The 15,896-nt window shown below is 44.8% G+C and overlaps 1 protein-coding gene across 1 annotated transcript in view; it reads right to left on the reverse strand.

The window, feature by feature from the left end:
• Nucleotides 1-3,270: 3,270 nt before the first annotated feature.
• Nucleotides 3,271-15,896, reverse strand: part of LOC133342308 (uncharacterized) — a 29,518-nt gene continuing 16,892 nt past the window's right edge. Inside the window, exon 3 of the mRNA XM_061551392.1 lies at nucleotides 3,271-3,659. Coding sequence (XP_061407376.1) covers nucleotides 3,628-3,659 — 32 coding nt within the window. The 3' untranslated portion in view covers nucleotides 3,271-3,627. The remainder of the gene's footprint in view (nucleotides 3,660-15,896) is intronic.

Raw genomic sequence — 15,896 nt, forward strand, 5'->3', positions numbered from 1 at the left:
TGCATGTTCTCCCCGTGGTCACGTGGGTTTTTCTCCGGATCCTCCGGGGTTTCCCTGCACAAGAGAATCAACACGCGTTTAGAGAATTTGGCCGCTATACATTTCCACGTGCTAAGTCACTTCATTCAGCTATCATTTGTGGCCAGGTCGCTTCTGAAATGAAGCTATATAGCTCAATGGGCTTTACCTGGCAAAATAAAAATAGTAAAATCTTTTTTACGAGCTCTTTTTTATCAGCACACTCTCCAAACCTTTAGAATCGCCCACATACATGCGACCATACATTTACTCTAACTGCTATTTTATGTGGCAATTGTTTAAAGCAAGGTCATTGCCCAATGATTACAAAGCAAATCCATTGAGCAAGAAAGACTTGCCTTTGCACATACATACACTAATAGAGAGCGCACATGTGTTATGTACATAAAATCAATCTTTCTGGTCATTATATAAATAAACACTGTTTGGGAAAAGAAAAAAACAATGACCATCATTATTTGCTGAAGTTAGGATACAACCCAGTTGGTAGAGCGGCATAGTTCTGAATAATTATCTCACAAGTTCCAATCCTGGATGGGATCGACACACCATCATCTCTCCGGGGTCATTAAAATGAATACCACCTAGTGAAGAAGCGTTCCGTGATTGGAAGTCAAAAAACATTTTCCGCTCGAGTTAACGGTTCCTGCCACAGTAATGCAGAACTTCCACCACTGGCCCAGTTCCATCAAAGGATGAGAGCATTTGGCCGACGTATGACGGTGTAGATCGGCATAATTTGACTTTTGGCTGTGCTTTCCCTATCCGTGCTCCTCGGAATCACTAATTATGATTGAACGTGCAAAAAGGCAAGCATTATTGATGACCGCTTAAATGCCGAGTCTGGCACCCAACAGATCGACTTATCACGGTAACTGTTGGCAGATTCGGGACCCGCAAAGTGCCCAAGTATCAGGTTTTAGGCGGCCAACCTTCTTATGGAATATATCACAGCACGTGGATGTCCGTGCAGCTGCATTGTATTCACCAACACGGCCGATGCAGCATCCATGCAACCAGAGGGCGATTTATCGTGGCCGCAAGTGGCAGTGATGCCCCGATGGCCACAGCGGTTTGTGCGGCAGAGATACAATTGTGGTGACACGGTGTCAACGCGCTCGGCGTTATTGCTCCGCATCGTAGAGGCCGTTACCACCATGCGCCATATATCGCTTCCCCCCCCATATCCTTTCTCCCCACCCCCTACCTCTTCCACTGTCACCCATTCCACACGTGCACGTATGTGTGTGTTGTGTGTAGCGGTTGGCACACCACGCTTCGAACCTGGCGACCCGAGTTCGACTCTCGCTCATGGCCTACATCAGTGACGAATATTTGTTAACTAGTCCTGGGCCTCTCTGAAGTCGACTCAGCTTCAAGTGAGAACCTGGTGCAATGTGCAAACATCGACACTGGGGAGACAAAGGCGGTTGGGCATGGTGCTGGCCACCCACCCCCTCATGTACCATGCTGGCCTTCATAGGTGCTCGCTAACAGCACTTGCCCCAACAGCCTGATAAAGGTTGTACAAGGCATCCTCATCTTCCTCTAAATGTTGCATTGGCCAGTACCAAAGTCCCTCCCCAAGCTCTGTGGTCCTCTATATACGAAGGTGTTATTGGCCAATTAGCGAGTGTTTACGCGTGGGAAGACACGGAAGCACCCGGAGAAAACCCACGCATGTGAGGGAGAAACGCTCTAATTTCATACAGACGAGAGGTGGCGTCCACATTTTTTGCTGTATTGCATTCTCTCGACAAGCCACGGCATGGCTCCTCTTCAATGCCCACAGGAAGGGTGTTTCGCAGCATCTTTACGATCCACCTACCCACGCCTCCACAGTGCTGCGTCCCAAGCCGTGCGCTGCCAAATAATGCAGGGTGCTTCAATTTGTTTTAACGCTTCTGAGAATTTGCAAGAATGCCACAAGAAGTGTGCCTCCGGGCTCTGGAGACCACCTGGAGAAGATTCTAGGCATGTGTTGACAATGATGGCGAACAAGTGGAGACTCTTTGACCTTTTTGAAGCTATTAACATACATTTGTTATCATGTTACAGTGTGTTATGCGTATGTTTTACATTAAAAACGATAGTCCCATTTAAGTGTTAACATTTTATTTAAGCACCCTGTATAATTGTGTGGCTGGTGGTCACCCATACAAGCAATATACAGGTCCACTAGACGTGAGTAGAGCCCTCATCCGGCAGCGGATTGACAAAAACGGGTTGTACATGTGTAGTGACATAGAATTGGTCACTACAGCGCGTAGCACTGGTTACTGACAGAGAGGGGAATTGTGGGTGTAGCAGCTGATCTGCCAGCAGAGCATGCCATGCCCTCGAATGGGTCACTGGGGTGCGTAGCGCTGGTTGCTGGCAGAGAGAGGGCATCTGAGGACGTAGCAGCCTGGTCGGCTAACAGGGCACGTGACAGGCCGGGGTAAGGGATGTAGGGCAAAGGTGACAGAGGGGACACGTGGGGTATAGCCCAGAACCTTCTGGTAGGTTCCAGAAGAGGGCGTGGCCGAGGGCGGAGCCAGGCCACGCTGGGGGGCATAAAAGGGAGGTCCCGAGGCGAGATCGGGGCTGTCGTTTGGAATGGAACCCGTCGTGCTACGTCTTCGTCTCCTCGGCGTCGTGAGTCAGACAGCGTGCCGGCTGTCCTGACCCGTCTGTTGTTATCCCGTGTGGGAACAGAAGTGTTTAGTGTAGAATTAACGTATGTGCCTCCTACTATTAGTGTCTCCGAAGTGACTCACTACACATGTATGATAACATATTATTGTATTGTTTGGGTTTTTGGTTTGGCAGAAAAAAATGTTTTATACATATTTTTTCCTGCTTCAGCAGCTCTCCCGCTATATTTTTCACCTGATGACGATTGCTTGTGTTGTGATCGAAACGTCTTAATATTGTTATTTTTTTTTCTATCTACGTGGCTTTACCGAAAGACCCAAAGAATATGAATTCCTGCAGTCACGCTTTAAGTCAAGATTAAAATATTATTGCTCGTTATTTACCAACAAAAACTTCACCGCCGAGTCTCCGAAATATTTTCTGAAGGGTCTTGCATTTGGAATGTTTGGCCAATGCTGTTAAGTTGCCTTTGGCTCTGGATGGGAGGAAATCGTATAAATCCCACCAAGCAAGTGGCCACCTCCCAGCCCATGAGAATTTGCACATTTATTCCGACGTACCAAGTATTGCATCATACAAGAATTAATATTGCACCTTAATATTTAATAAATAATTTGATACTGCTGTGTTGGCAGTGATGCACAGCCACAATTAACAACAATATAAAAATATTCATCAATAACACTGCCTTGTGGCCCGTCTTCATAGCAAATTTTCTACGTGATATATATTTTTAAGGCAGTGTTAATATTTAACAGCGTGATTAGATAGCAGAACTATGATGGAATACATTATATGGACCGATACATTTTTGTTTTATGAAATTCTTGATTTTCTGAATTCCTCTATGCTCTGCTTCTTGCTGCTGCCGCTGCTGCCGATGATGGATTGACAGAGGACTGTACATGTACATACTCAATAACAATGATGTCTTGTTTTTCATTCGGACGTTCAGCCATTGCCATTCGGACATGCTCTGCATTCTGGAAGGGAACGGGAGTAACCAGAGAAAAACACATGCATGTGAGGGTGTAACGTTTAAAACCCTGCACAAATAGATGATATAATCAACTGATGCTTCTGCCATCTCTTGATCAAACATTATAATTTTAATTCACCGCGATGATTCGGAGAGCATTATCCATATTGTTTTCCTTTACACAATTCAAAATGTATCACTGAGTGGAGTAATTGGCGTCTAATGAAAGACATTTATTGAACGATTGATTTATTTCCCTTATTGCGAAAGCGTTAAGTTTCTGCAACTCACATTACTGCACTGAGTGTAGAGATTAGATGATCCACTTTCAGCGACTTTATTCCGCAAGTATCTATGTTCTTGTGAAGAGCAATATCAAACACACCCTAATGTGATAAAATCGTGTCGCCATTTAATTCGTGTATTTAAAAAATATACAATACTATCCCTCTGATGTGTTTTCTGGCTGTTACTGGGTTGGATCTGCGGAGGCAGCGAGAGTTGGTCGATCGCACATACGCTGTGGGCATCCAGGTGCCATAACCCCGCCTCGCCAGAAGAAGGCAGTACAGCATGTGGACTAATCGCCTTCCATTTGCATCTGTACGGATATAGAGTTTTTCCTCCTCGTGCATGTGGGTCTTGTCCAGATGCTCTGGTTTACTCCCTACTTTGTCTGGTATTCAGTAGGTAGGTCATGGGTTCCATCCCGACCCTGACGCCTGTATATTTGGAGTTTGCATGTTTTCTATCTCTCTCCCCACAGTTGCGTGGATTTTTATCGGGGTCCTCCAGTATTTTCCCTCTACATTTACAAACTTGTGTTTAGAGTATGTGGCTGCTATACATGTGTAGTGCGTTCCACAGAGGCGCACACTTGAACTGGGAGGTAACATGTTTATTATAACACTCCAACAGGGTAACTGCATAACGCATGGTAACTGCATAACACACACTTAGTTATCTAGACCCCAACAGGGTAACTACATAACGTACACTTAGTTAACTAGACCCCAACAGGGTATATACATATTCTGTCCCATGTTAGCCATGGCCAGAATATTTTTAGTGCGGTGTACTAACCACTGTGCCACCACTCCACCCTCGCTTATATGTTATACCAGTATTGTAGCCACATGTTAAACACAGGAAATTGATTGATGTAAGGGTTACTAACAAAATAAAATATAAAAAATTGCAGGATTTTTGAATGGTAAAAGTACGTAAATACAGACGTTAAGATGTCGAAGCACCAAATTGAGAGCCATTACAAGGCATCAACGTCTGTGCTACATGTCGTATGCAGTGCTGTAGCACCGGTGAGACAAAGCCACAAGGAAGATGTTTCTCTGTTGCAGGTCAATCAGTTTCGAGGGCAGTGGGCCATACATAATCAAAGTGTATTTTCTTGCGTTTTACGCCACAAGTGTGTGTTTTTCACAGACATGATGCCTTGTAATGGGTGTCAATTTGATGTTGGAACATCTTAACACCTGCCAGAAAGGGTAAAAGCCTGTTTATCATTCGGAGTCTTGATGCTGGAAAAAGAGTCCCATAGTCATTGGAAGTTTGTGTTCATTTATAAAATATATCTTATTACCCTATAACTGTTCTTATCAGGTACATATATACGGAATAACACATTCATATGAGGCTTGCAATGATTACGTCCCCCTTATAGTGGTTAATTCAACCGTCATGATTCAGGGTCACGATTCAATGAACAAATTCGCATTGTACTTCTTTTTACATTGCGGTAAATTGTAGCGCCTCTAGTGACTGCGTGGGTCACATGAACTAACTGCATACAACATATACGATCCATAATAAAGGTTTTTTTGGGTTCGCGTAAATATAAATGTGTCGTTAAACCCGCCACTGCCCGATACAGCCAATTAGTAAGGGCTGTCATGTACACAAAACGTGCTAATAAGTTGCCACTACAGCACACATGTGTATTGGAGGAGTAAACCCACAACATTTACAATTTGAGTTCCGTGACGTTTCGCTGGCGAATCCAACCAGCTTCATCAGCCGATAGCCAGCATCGACCAATACGAATAAAACACAATTGATTCTTGCGCGCGCGATTCGATGGGCGTACGTACTAAGCATAAGAATCAATCCAAACCGATGAATCAATCCATAATTACCACCCTTAAGTAACGATGCTGCAGAGAGATGATTAATATCCGCAATGTGTGTGCACGAAAATCCTCCCGCCATGGAGATGGGTACCAAAACATCAGCCGCCAAGTGGAGGTCGTTTGACGGATCTTTGCGTCGTGGGGCTATTGAGAGATGAAGGCGGGGGGGGGGGGGGGGGTTCACGTAGCAGCGGATAGACCACGACCGCAGATGATTATGATTCACCGTGCCATTCCAGCCAGTATTTACGTGTTATTCCACTCGTTTTCCGCTCCGGTAATCGGGTGAACAATCACTCTGTCACATTCACCCGCCAAACTCCCATCCCTGGCTTTAACGCACCTCGACACGACGATTGCCACCGAAGCTTACCTGGCTCAATGATTACACACTCGCGCAATGCCTTAACGTTGAAACATTTTGAGCGCAATAATATCCCCACGCGCCTGCCTTTGGCCGACGGGTGGCTGGCGTCTCAATTGGGGGTCCTTATCCGTAACTCATGGATGCAAAGGACTTTAAACATCAACACTGACACTGATGTAACACGGCAATTTATTTCACGTTAGTATTATTATTAGTATCATCAGCGTTGTGCCCATTTATTTCGTTTGGTCTTATTCTCCGCTGTCCTGTAGGAGCTTGTGAGAGGTTGCTGTGATCTTTAAGGAGGCATCTGAGCAAGGCTTGGGAGAGCAAGATGAATGAGCTCCGTTGTGGTTACTGGCGGAGCAAATTATTCGTGCAGTTGGGGGGGGGGGGGGGTTAAAGGGCCAACTCCATCGGTGAGAACACCAACACTCTCTCGCTTGAGTCTCAGAGCTGTGATAAAGGAGAGACATAGACGACTGGGGCTCCAGGCTCCGGAATCCAGGCTCCAGTCTCCGGAATCCAGGTTCCATGCTCCGGGCTCCGGTTCGGGGTTTTTGCGAGGTTTCACATCAAGTGGCGTTCAGTGCAGATGGACAAACGATTGACGGGATGTGCTGTACAGCTGGAAATAGCCGTAACAGTCACACGCGGCGACGAGGAATTGGCGGTAAAGCGAGCCGCTCTCACGGGGATTTATGGTAAGAGCGCAAAGTAAAAATTGAATTTATGGGTGTGTGTGGAAAAAGATTGCAATATACAATATCGAGGGCACTTCATTTAGTCTTTGAACTGGCGAGTTTTGCTTTTATATTTTCCTTGCCAGTAATAGATTGTCACATGCAATACAAGATCATACCTCTATTTAAACAAAACAACACAGCGTAGTTGCATTCAAATGTACGTTCTTTTGTTCGTCAGCTCGATTCTCAGTGACATTCTCCAGTTTTTTTGTTACTTTAAATTAACATGAATATCTATTACAAACCTAAAAATCGGTCGGCAGGTCGTGCATATGGTGGTTTAACATGCGGCTACTTCAACCTCTTCAAATGCATCTTGCCACCGTGGAAGAGTAGGCCAAAACACCCCCGAGAGGAGCTCTCTAAACTCCCTCTAGTGGAGGCCCTTCTGCCAGCAGTAACGTGAGCGAGCAATTTAATGGCTGCACCTTTACTTTAACCGAATACAACATGGGAATGCTTGCCACTTTCATTGAATAAAATGCAACACTCCGCAAAGTTTTATAATGCATATGGCCAAAAAGTACGTGAAATGTCACGTCAAAATTTGCATTCAATCGAAAAATGTTCCCAATCTGTGGATACAATATATTTTTCTAATTGCAAATTGAGTGGAACACATTGGTGAACCGAAGAATAATTTGACTGGGGTTTTTTGTTTGTTTGTTATCCATTCATAGCGAGCGAGACGTTGCACGCGGAGCATGCGAGATGGCACAAAGTCAAGTCGCAATTTGGGCCCTCTCGTTGCATGGCATTTCCCCCAGCAGCTGCTGTTGAAGTGCTGAAAAGACAATGGAGTCAATAACGTTTGAGCCACATCGGACAATGTCGCAGTGGCAAACGACATGGCACACACGCCACTATCTGAGCGAGCCAGATGCCGCCTGAGAAATACATTTGGGCAGGGAGCGGAAACGTCAGTGGCGAGCAAGCCACGGGGCGAGCCAGCATCGCGTGGGGAGAGAGAGAGAGACGCGCGTGCGACAGGGCCTTGATTTGAAGCTCCGTTCGGAGGGTGTAAATAAACAGCGGGTGTAATCTGTTGACCAGCTCGCTCGCCCCCTCATTGCTCGGCTCATCGCATCGCACGTGACAGACATCCATCCATCCTGCCACCGGGGGGGCCGTGGCGTCGCATCGTCACCGCGTACGGCTCAGCCGACTCCCTTCATTAAATACAACCGATTTGATCCGGTGGAGGTGGTGGTGGGGGGTGGAAGGGCCGGTATTGAACTTCGGATGACCTCGGCAATGTCAATGCAAAGCTCCCGTGTTCCATGCTAATGCCCTCCTCCTACCGCTGCTGCCTCGCCGAATACACCCATTGAGTACAACGGGGTGAAGTGTGTAACCAAAATCTTAATGTTTACCGGGTACCCGCTAAATAATAAACTAGGGTTACCGATTCGTGTTGCCCTGGCTAGGTCTGTGTGTGTATGTTGTAGGGAGCGGTGGAGTAGCGGTTAGCGCGTTGCGCTATGAACCCGGCGATCCGGGTTCGATTCCCGCTCACGGCCAACACCAATGACAATTATTTGAACCGGTGCTGGGCCTCCCCTAGGTCGACTCAGCCTCAAATGAGTACTTGGTGCGGTCGCCATTGGAAAGACAAAGGCGGTCGGGCGTGGTGCTGGCCACCTACCCCCTCGTGTACCGTTCCGGCCTTCATAGGTGCTCGCTAACAGCGCTTGCCCCTACAGTATGGTAAGGTTATAGGGGGATCTTTGTCTTATATATTACACATTTGACAATTTAATGTTACTATGTATTGTGTGTCGATCCACTGCTGCGTTAATGTGCCCATGCGCCCTGCATCAGGTGTGTGAGTTGTTCAACCACTGTATGCTGCACCACGCTGCACCACGCTGGTCCGTGCGGATCGGTTAGGGAGAGGACCCATGACCGGTTCAGATTTCACCCGCCACTGACCTCAGCTTGCTGTGTGCAGAGTGCAGTGTTGCTAACCACTGCTACACCACTCCACCCGATTCTAGCACCGGTAACCCGATTATCTGTGGGGTGGCTTATTCCAGAAGGGGATTCAATAAAGTATTTTACGCGAGCCACGGTTTGATTATGAGCTGCTCCTCACTCGTCGAGGGTCAGAGATTCGGTGCCCACGTGACCACAAGCAAGTTCTAAAGTACAGTATACTGATTACCTTAACGAGGCAATGGAATGGATAACAATCCACGTATTAACCCAATGTTTAACATAGGTTAACAATACAGAGCATACGCTCTGCTAGCCTCAATTATATGTTTGAGCTATCTGTGGTATTATTTTACTCGGGGCTATCTCCACCCCCCTCCCCCCAATTACGTCGAATAAACGAGAGTTGACTGGATAACGTTGACAACAACAACAATAACAAAACACCCAAGCCACAATAAGCCCAAGGAATCGCACCCAAAGCCTCACGGTGCCCGGACATTACAGACCGTCCCGAGTTGATGTGCACCGTGCCCGGCACAACAACAACAGTCCGCTCCTGGGTCATTGTTTTTGTTGTATCGCAGCAGTGGCAGCAGGGGGGAGGGTGGTAATGCTCCCTCCTCACCGGGGTGGTTTGTGCAGTGGGAGAGATATGATTGTTCTGACGCAATGTTGACACGGGTTTGTGAATTTGTGTTTCTGTGAATCGTGACCGCTGGGATTTGATGCTGTGACAAACGCAAATCTGAATCGGGTTTGGGCTTCAGTTTTATTTATTAGGTATAGCCCTGTGAGACATGCGGCTCTTGACTCGGGTGCAACCGCAACAAACAAAAACATGAACAAAGAACGTCTTAAAGTGACGACACGCAACAGAAACATCCAGGAAAAACCAGCAAAAATTTTCCAGAAAAAAGCACTATACATCAACGCTGTGTGCAAAAATCCCAGTGGGATGCAAGTCAAACAATAACAACCATAAAACAATTTAGATTAATTCTAGATTTGAAGTTTTCGTGACTGCAAGGATCCATACTCTTTGGTTCTTTCGGTAAAGTCATATCAGTGAAAAAATAATAAAATAAAAAATAGAAATAAATAAATCACGACGTTTCGATTGCAACACAAGCAATCATCATCAAGTGTGACAACCACAGCAATATTTGTTTTACTAAAGTGGGAGAGATGCCGGAGTTAAGAGGTTTTATATAAGTCAGAGAGGGCGGTAGGGGGGGGGGAATGAGGAGAGGGGGAGCGTTGCTTGTGCGATAATAACTAGGAACATGAGACTGGGCAGGGGGGGGGGAGAAGTGGGAGGGGCTGTAAGTAACCTGACTGTGGTGTAGGGTGCGGAGAGGAGAGCAAAACGGCTCCACGGTTGCCGTCAAGACAGATGCTGGAGCTCAAAACAAAATAGCTTGCACTGCTGAACGTTGAGGATGTAATCAACTCGGTGAAATAGACTAGTAGCCCGGTAAATAAGATGGAACAACTATGAACCGTTAAATTTAACTTGGTTAATAACATATTGCCAATGATTGCTCAATTTGTATCCGTCTTCTCGGTTGAAGTTATGTTTATACTTCTGTTGTTATGGAGTGAATCATGCTGCCAGCTATGGCTGCAAAGTTTGTTCGTACATGTTATGTATATTGTTTTCAATGCACCTTTAAAGATCAGCACACTAGAATCAAAACTCATGACCATACTTTGCAGCGGACATCCGGAGCGATGCATTTGATTTCAGGCCTACTCTGCATAGCAGTGGCAGAGGTGGGGGGGCGGGGTGTACAACTCCTCTAGAGCAGTTTTGAGTGCAGATCTCACAGGTAGTGATCCAAGTTGCAGTGTTTTGCCGATAGCATTTCAGACCCTGGGGGCATTAACAGCAAAGGACCTTCATCCAGTATTTGTACGCAAACAAGGAATGTAAAGCTGGTAAATGAGCGAAGACCTTAGGTCACATTTGTTTTTCGAAATAGTGAGGAGATCCAGCAGGTCGTTTGCTGATTTTTTTGTAAGTACATCGTGAATTAAATAAGATCTCATGATGCACAAGCCGTCGATCATTAAGAGATGTCAAGTTTGACCTTACGTAGAGATCGCAGTGGTGGGTCCTATATGGGCAGTTCAATGCAAATCTTAAGGCCGAGTGATAAGATTGCATCAAGCTTCTTCAGTACAGTACTGGGGGCTGATTTATACACTATGTCACAGTAATCAAGTAGAAGAAGTATGGTAGCTTTTATCAATTCAAACGGAACATAGGGGGGAAGCAACGCTTGCGTCAATACAGGAAACAAATGATACATTTTGTCTTTACCAATATAATCAATGTGATCTTGAAAATTCAGTTTTTAATCAAAGATGACCCTAAGATACTTATAGATCTTGACTTGCTCTATTTGATAATTATTTAAGGAATGTATTTGGGGAAAAATAACTTCCTGCTTTAGTCCTGGTGAGAAGCATAGTACCTTGCTTTTGGAGGTATTCAGGACGAGTTTAAGAGCTACTAGCTGATGTTGTAGTTTGTCGAAATCACCATGGAGCTTAGCAATCACGTATCGTGTCATCTGCAAACAGATTTACCCTGGAATGATCCAGGTCAGTGCCCAACTCATTGACATAAAGAGAGAACAAGAGGGGCCGAGGATGGAACCCTGTGGAACCCCTTTTGTTATCTTAACACTGTTTGACCTCCAACCATCTATAAATACAGTTTGGGTGTGAGAAGAGAGGTAATTATTTAACCATTCCACTGCGTGTTTGGAGAAATTGAGGCAACTTAGTTTACTAAGCAGGGTGTTGTGATCAACTTGTATGCAACGTCTTTGGACAAGTCAAGAAAAAGACTTGCACAGTACTGCTTATTATCAATGCTACTGTAAATGTGATTTAGAGAGTCTAATGCAGCAGATGTGGTGCAGTTTTTTTTCGGAACCCAGATTGGTTTCGATGTAAGAGATTGTTGTCGGACAGGAAACTGCTAATTTGGTAGTTCAATAATAATTAATAAAAATTCATCAACGGGGACAAAATTGAGATATGTCGGTAGTTATTTGGATCATCTTTAGGGCCCCCTTAGTGAAGTGGATGAACATAGGAATGTTTCCATTCCAGAGGTACCGATGCTTCTTTGATGTACATGTTGAAAATAAGGGCTATAGGTTTTTATATTAGGTGACAAACAGTTAGCAGAGAAAAGACAGGAATACTATCCGCTCCAGTGGAGGAGGACCCTTTGAGGTAGGACAGTTGCTTCAGAACATTACTTTCGTGGATTGGCTGAAAACTAAATTCGCTTAATGTTTGCACAGGGATGTAGGAAATTGCATGAGCAGGGGTGACTCCCAATACGTTATCAAAAAGGTCACCAGCTTCAGAAAAATGAAGGTAAAAATTGTCGACTATTATTTGGGGCTCTGAAAAATTGTCCCCATTTCGGTTAAGCACAATGGGACGATAATTATCTGTGTTATATGCCTTTTAGATACATTTTACTATTTTCCAGAAGATCCTGGTATTGCCATGTAATTCCAGGAGAGTGGAAGAAAAGTAAGCATTTTTTGCATGCCATATTTTTTTGACACATCTATTCCTATTTAAAGCTTTCGTGACTGCAGGGATTCATCTTCTTGGTTCTTTCGGTAAAGTCACGTCCTCGCCTGAGGACGGCTGCTTGCGTTGTGGCCGAAACGTCGTGAGAATTGTTTTATTATGTTTTATTTTTATTATTTTATTACTTCCCTTCTACGTGACTTTACCGAAAGAACCAAGAAGATGGACATCTATTCCTAACAATCCTGTACTCTAGCCAGTCATTGACCAAATTACTTTTCTGAGCACATGCCCAAGCCTTGTCCCTAGTTTTCATGAGCTTAGTAATCAAATGATCAAACCATGGTGGTTGGTTGCCTTTAATTAAAAATCTAACCAACGGAGCATGTTTGTCAATAATTTTGAGAAACGTGTACCTGAAGGTCTCCCAAGCCATAGTCAGGTTGGGGATATCGCAGACCTTGTCAATATCAGAATGAAGCACATCATTAGTAAATGTCTGTATGCTGAAGTGTCTCATGGAGTGCTTTAGCCAATCCCAATTCAGATCACCCACTAAAACTATTTGACCTTTAGGGAGGCCCCCAAGAAGCTCCCTCAGTGCAGTCCCAGGTTCAACATCCTTACCACTAGGCGGTCTATAGCAGCACACTACCAATATCTGTTGATTATTAGGCAGAGTGATTCTGAGAGCCAGACCTTCAAAGCAACATTTTTTAACAAGGAATGAGCTGGTGAACATGCAATAGTACTACGAACATAGATGGCAATTCCACCTCCTTTAGACCCTAAGTCAAGCCGAAAAAGGTTGTAGTTGTGAATTGTAATCTGCAAGTCATTGATGGCAGGAGTGAGAAATGTTTCTATAAGGCAGAAAATGTCCACGTCCAGATTTGTCACTTCTAGTTTTAGTTGCCTTAATTTAATCACAAGCCCTTTGATATTGGCATGGAGAACACCAACACATTTTCTTCCAGAAAAATCTACAGAATTATATGAGTTCTTTACATTTGGGTCAGGGTGAAGCTCAATACCTCCCAGAAATAATAAAAGTAGAATTAATAGTTTGCACAGGTATTTTCTGCGAAAGGATGAAGAGCGGCGAACCTTGGACGAATAGCAGCAGCTCGCAGATGGCGACATTTTTAAGAGCAGAATGAAGTTTGGAAGGAGTGCTGGTGAAGTAATGGGACAGAGATAGGGTTTAAAAGGATACAATGATGGAGTGTAGAAGTGGCGTTTAGCTGTTTCACTAGCAGGTGTAGTGGCAAATGGAGCATCAAGTACAGGCGAGAAATAACGAGCGTTGCCGGTGGTCGAGTTGAGAGTGGCACTAGATATGGCCGGGAGAGACAGCAGTAGGATACGCAGCAGGAAAACTGCCATCTTTAAAATAACAAGGGTACACACAGTTAAACACAAAAGTGAAAAATTACAGGGAGGCCGAGCACGAGAAACGTCTTGCCGCACTCGTCGCACATGTACGGCTTCTCGCCCGTGTGCTTGAGTTTGTGGAACTTGAGCGACCGCGAGTAGTTTAATATGTGTACGAGGACTGTCCAGCTGCTCTTTGAACGTTTTTCTCATTCATAAGCAGTTGTATAGCACACGCCATTTTACAAAGGGATGTCATCGCTGACTTTTTTTTAGGAGGGTGCTGCATTAGTCCAGCCCAAGATAATTAACTTTTGGGTACCACCTGAGGTGGCTTAAATTTAGTGCTTCCAATTTCTGTTGTGTGCCAAATAACCGTGAATTGATCTGATAGCCACTTGACATTCGTGGGGTTATCAAGTATGCCACTCTGAATTAACCACAGCAACACATTGGTACAATACTACTAAAGATGGTGGCACCTGTGCTGGTACGAACTCCTGTTCTGACCCATTGGCTCATTCCTTTTTGAGTGCTTGTGAGCGGAAACGCGAGTGCCCTTAGTACCGTCCTCCTATAACAGCGGTAGTTGCGTTCCTGAAGAACACCGCGTTATGGGAAACAATCGCGTTATAATAAGTAATATATGTTAAAGCGGAGTCCGCGAAAACACGTGGGATGCATACGCAGGCTGAACAAAGACTGAGGTGCGTGGGTAGCATTTAGAAGCATCTAGCAGCATCCCAATGCCTTGTGCCATGCTACGCGACGCAGTTACGTTCACGTTATGAAAGAAAAATTCCCTAACGCATTTATTGCGTTATATCCAATTCACGTCATAGGATAACTAACCATACTATACTGTATCACTTTAATTAATAGCAATGTTGGTTTAAATTCAATAGCATGCCAAATATTCACGTCCAGTATATATCTTCACAGGTCCTGGGTTTCCCGACCTCTGACCGGTGCACACCTACCAGCGTGGTTGAGTATGGTCAAACAACCCTACTGAACGCCTGTGGAAAAGAGCTTTATAGCTCATCGGATTTCTCCAGTATATATTAAAAACAAATCAGATCCTGATATGGCATGAGGAGTCCTTCATTCAGCAGTCGATTGGCCAAGGCTGTAAATTATTATTTCATTACTGTACTGTCTTATTAAGCTACAACAGTACGGTGCATACAATTGATCTTCCCCTCCACTTTTCCACCCCAGAGATTTGATTAATTTCTGTGATTTAGCCGTCTCAAATCGATTTACCAATCAATATTTTATACGTCACGGTGCATTGCACTGGCCTCTAGTGGCTGCATACTGTGTATCCCAAGAAAAAAATCATCGAGTCTTTTTTGCACGATTCTATCTATTTAGTATCGCGAGCTTAGTAATCAATATTATTCGATGAACTGATGCATTGTTATACCCCTAACAGGAATCTAATAATCATAATTGAAGTACAAATGTACAGCCCTTTGCCAATCCCCGACTGTATTGCTGGGTACAGGTCTCTCCACACCATCTCAGTCACTGGGATTGTTTGATAATACTTCACCACGCTGGTTAGCGTGAGTTGGAGTCCCAGGACCAGATCAGACAGCATTGTTGTTGGCAGTTAGCTAGCCGTGGCCAGGTTCGTAGGGCAGTGCGCTAACCGCTAAGCCACCGCTCCCACAATTTAACATTCATTATGTTCAACCGTAATCAATCCAGTGCTGGATGAAGAGCTCCCCTAGTCGTTACCATTACTCGTGGTTCTGCGATGTAACGAACCACCTAGCACCTGCAAACGAGCCGATTTCATATCCTCCATTTTCTCAGCGGACATACTAATGGACACGTTTTATCCTCTGGCTGTCACTTGTCGAGAAACCAGTCACCAGCAAGCAGCCACATTAAAAACACGACGACAGAGTAGAAGCTGGATTTGAGCACACCTAATAAGAGGGCAAAATAAATACGCAGACAATATGCCTCCTTTCAAAATCTGTCCCTTCACAATTTGTTTTTATTTTCCACACATCCCATCAGCCACATGGCCATCTGGAAGTGCGTAATACCAACAGCACTGATTCAACACATTATCTTTAACCAATGGGCAGTAG

The sequence above is a fragment of the Lethenteron reissneri genome, chromosome 14 (assembly GCF_015708825.2).
Source record: "Lethenteron reissneri isolate LAM-NWPU_2019-01 chromosome 14, ASM1570882v1, whole genome shotgun sequence".
Classification (NCBI taxonomy): Eukaryota; Metazoa; Chordata; class Hyperoartia; order Petromyzontiformes; family Petromyzontidae; genus Lethenteron; species Lethenteron reissneri.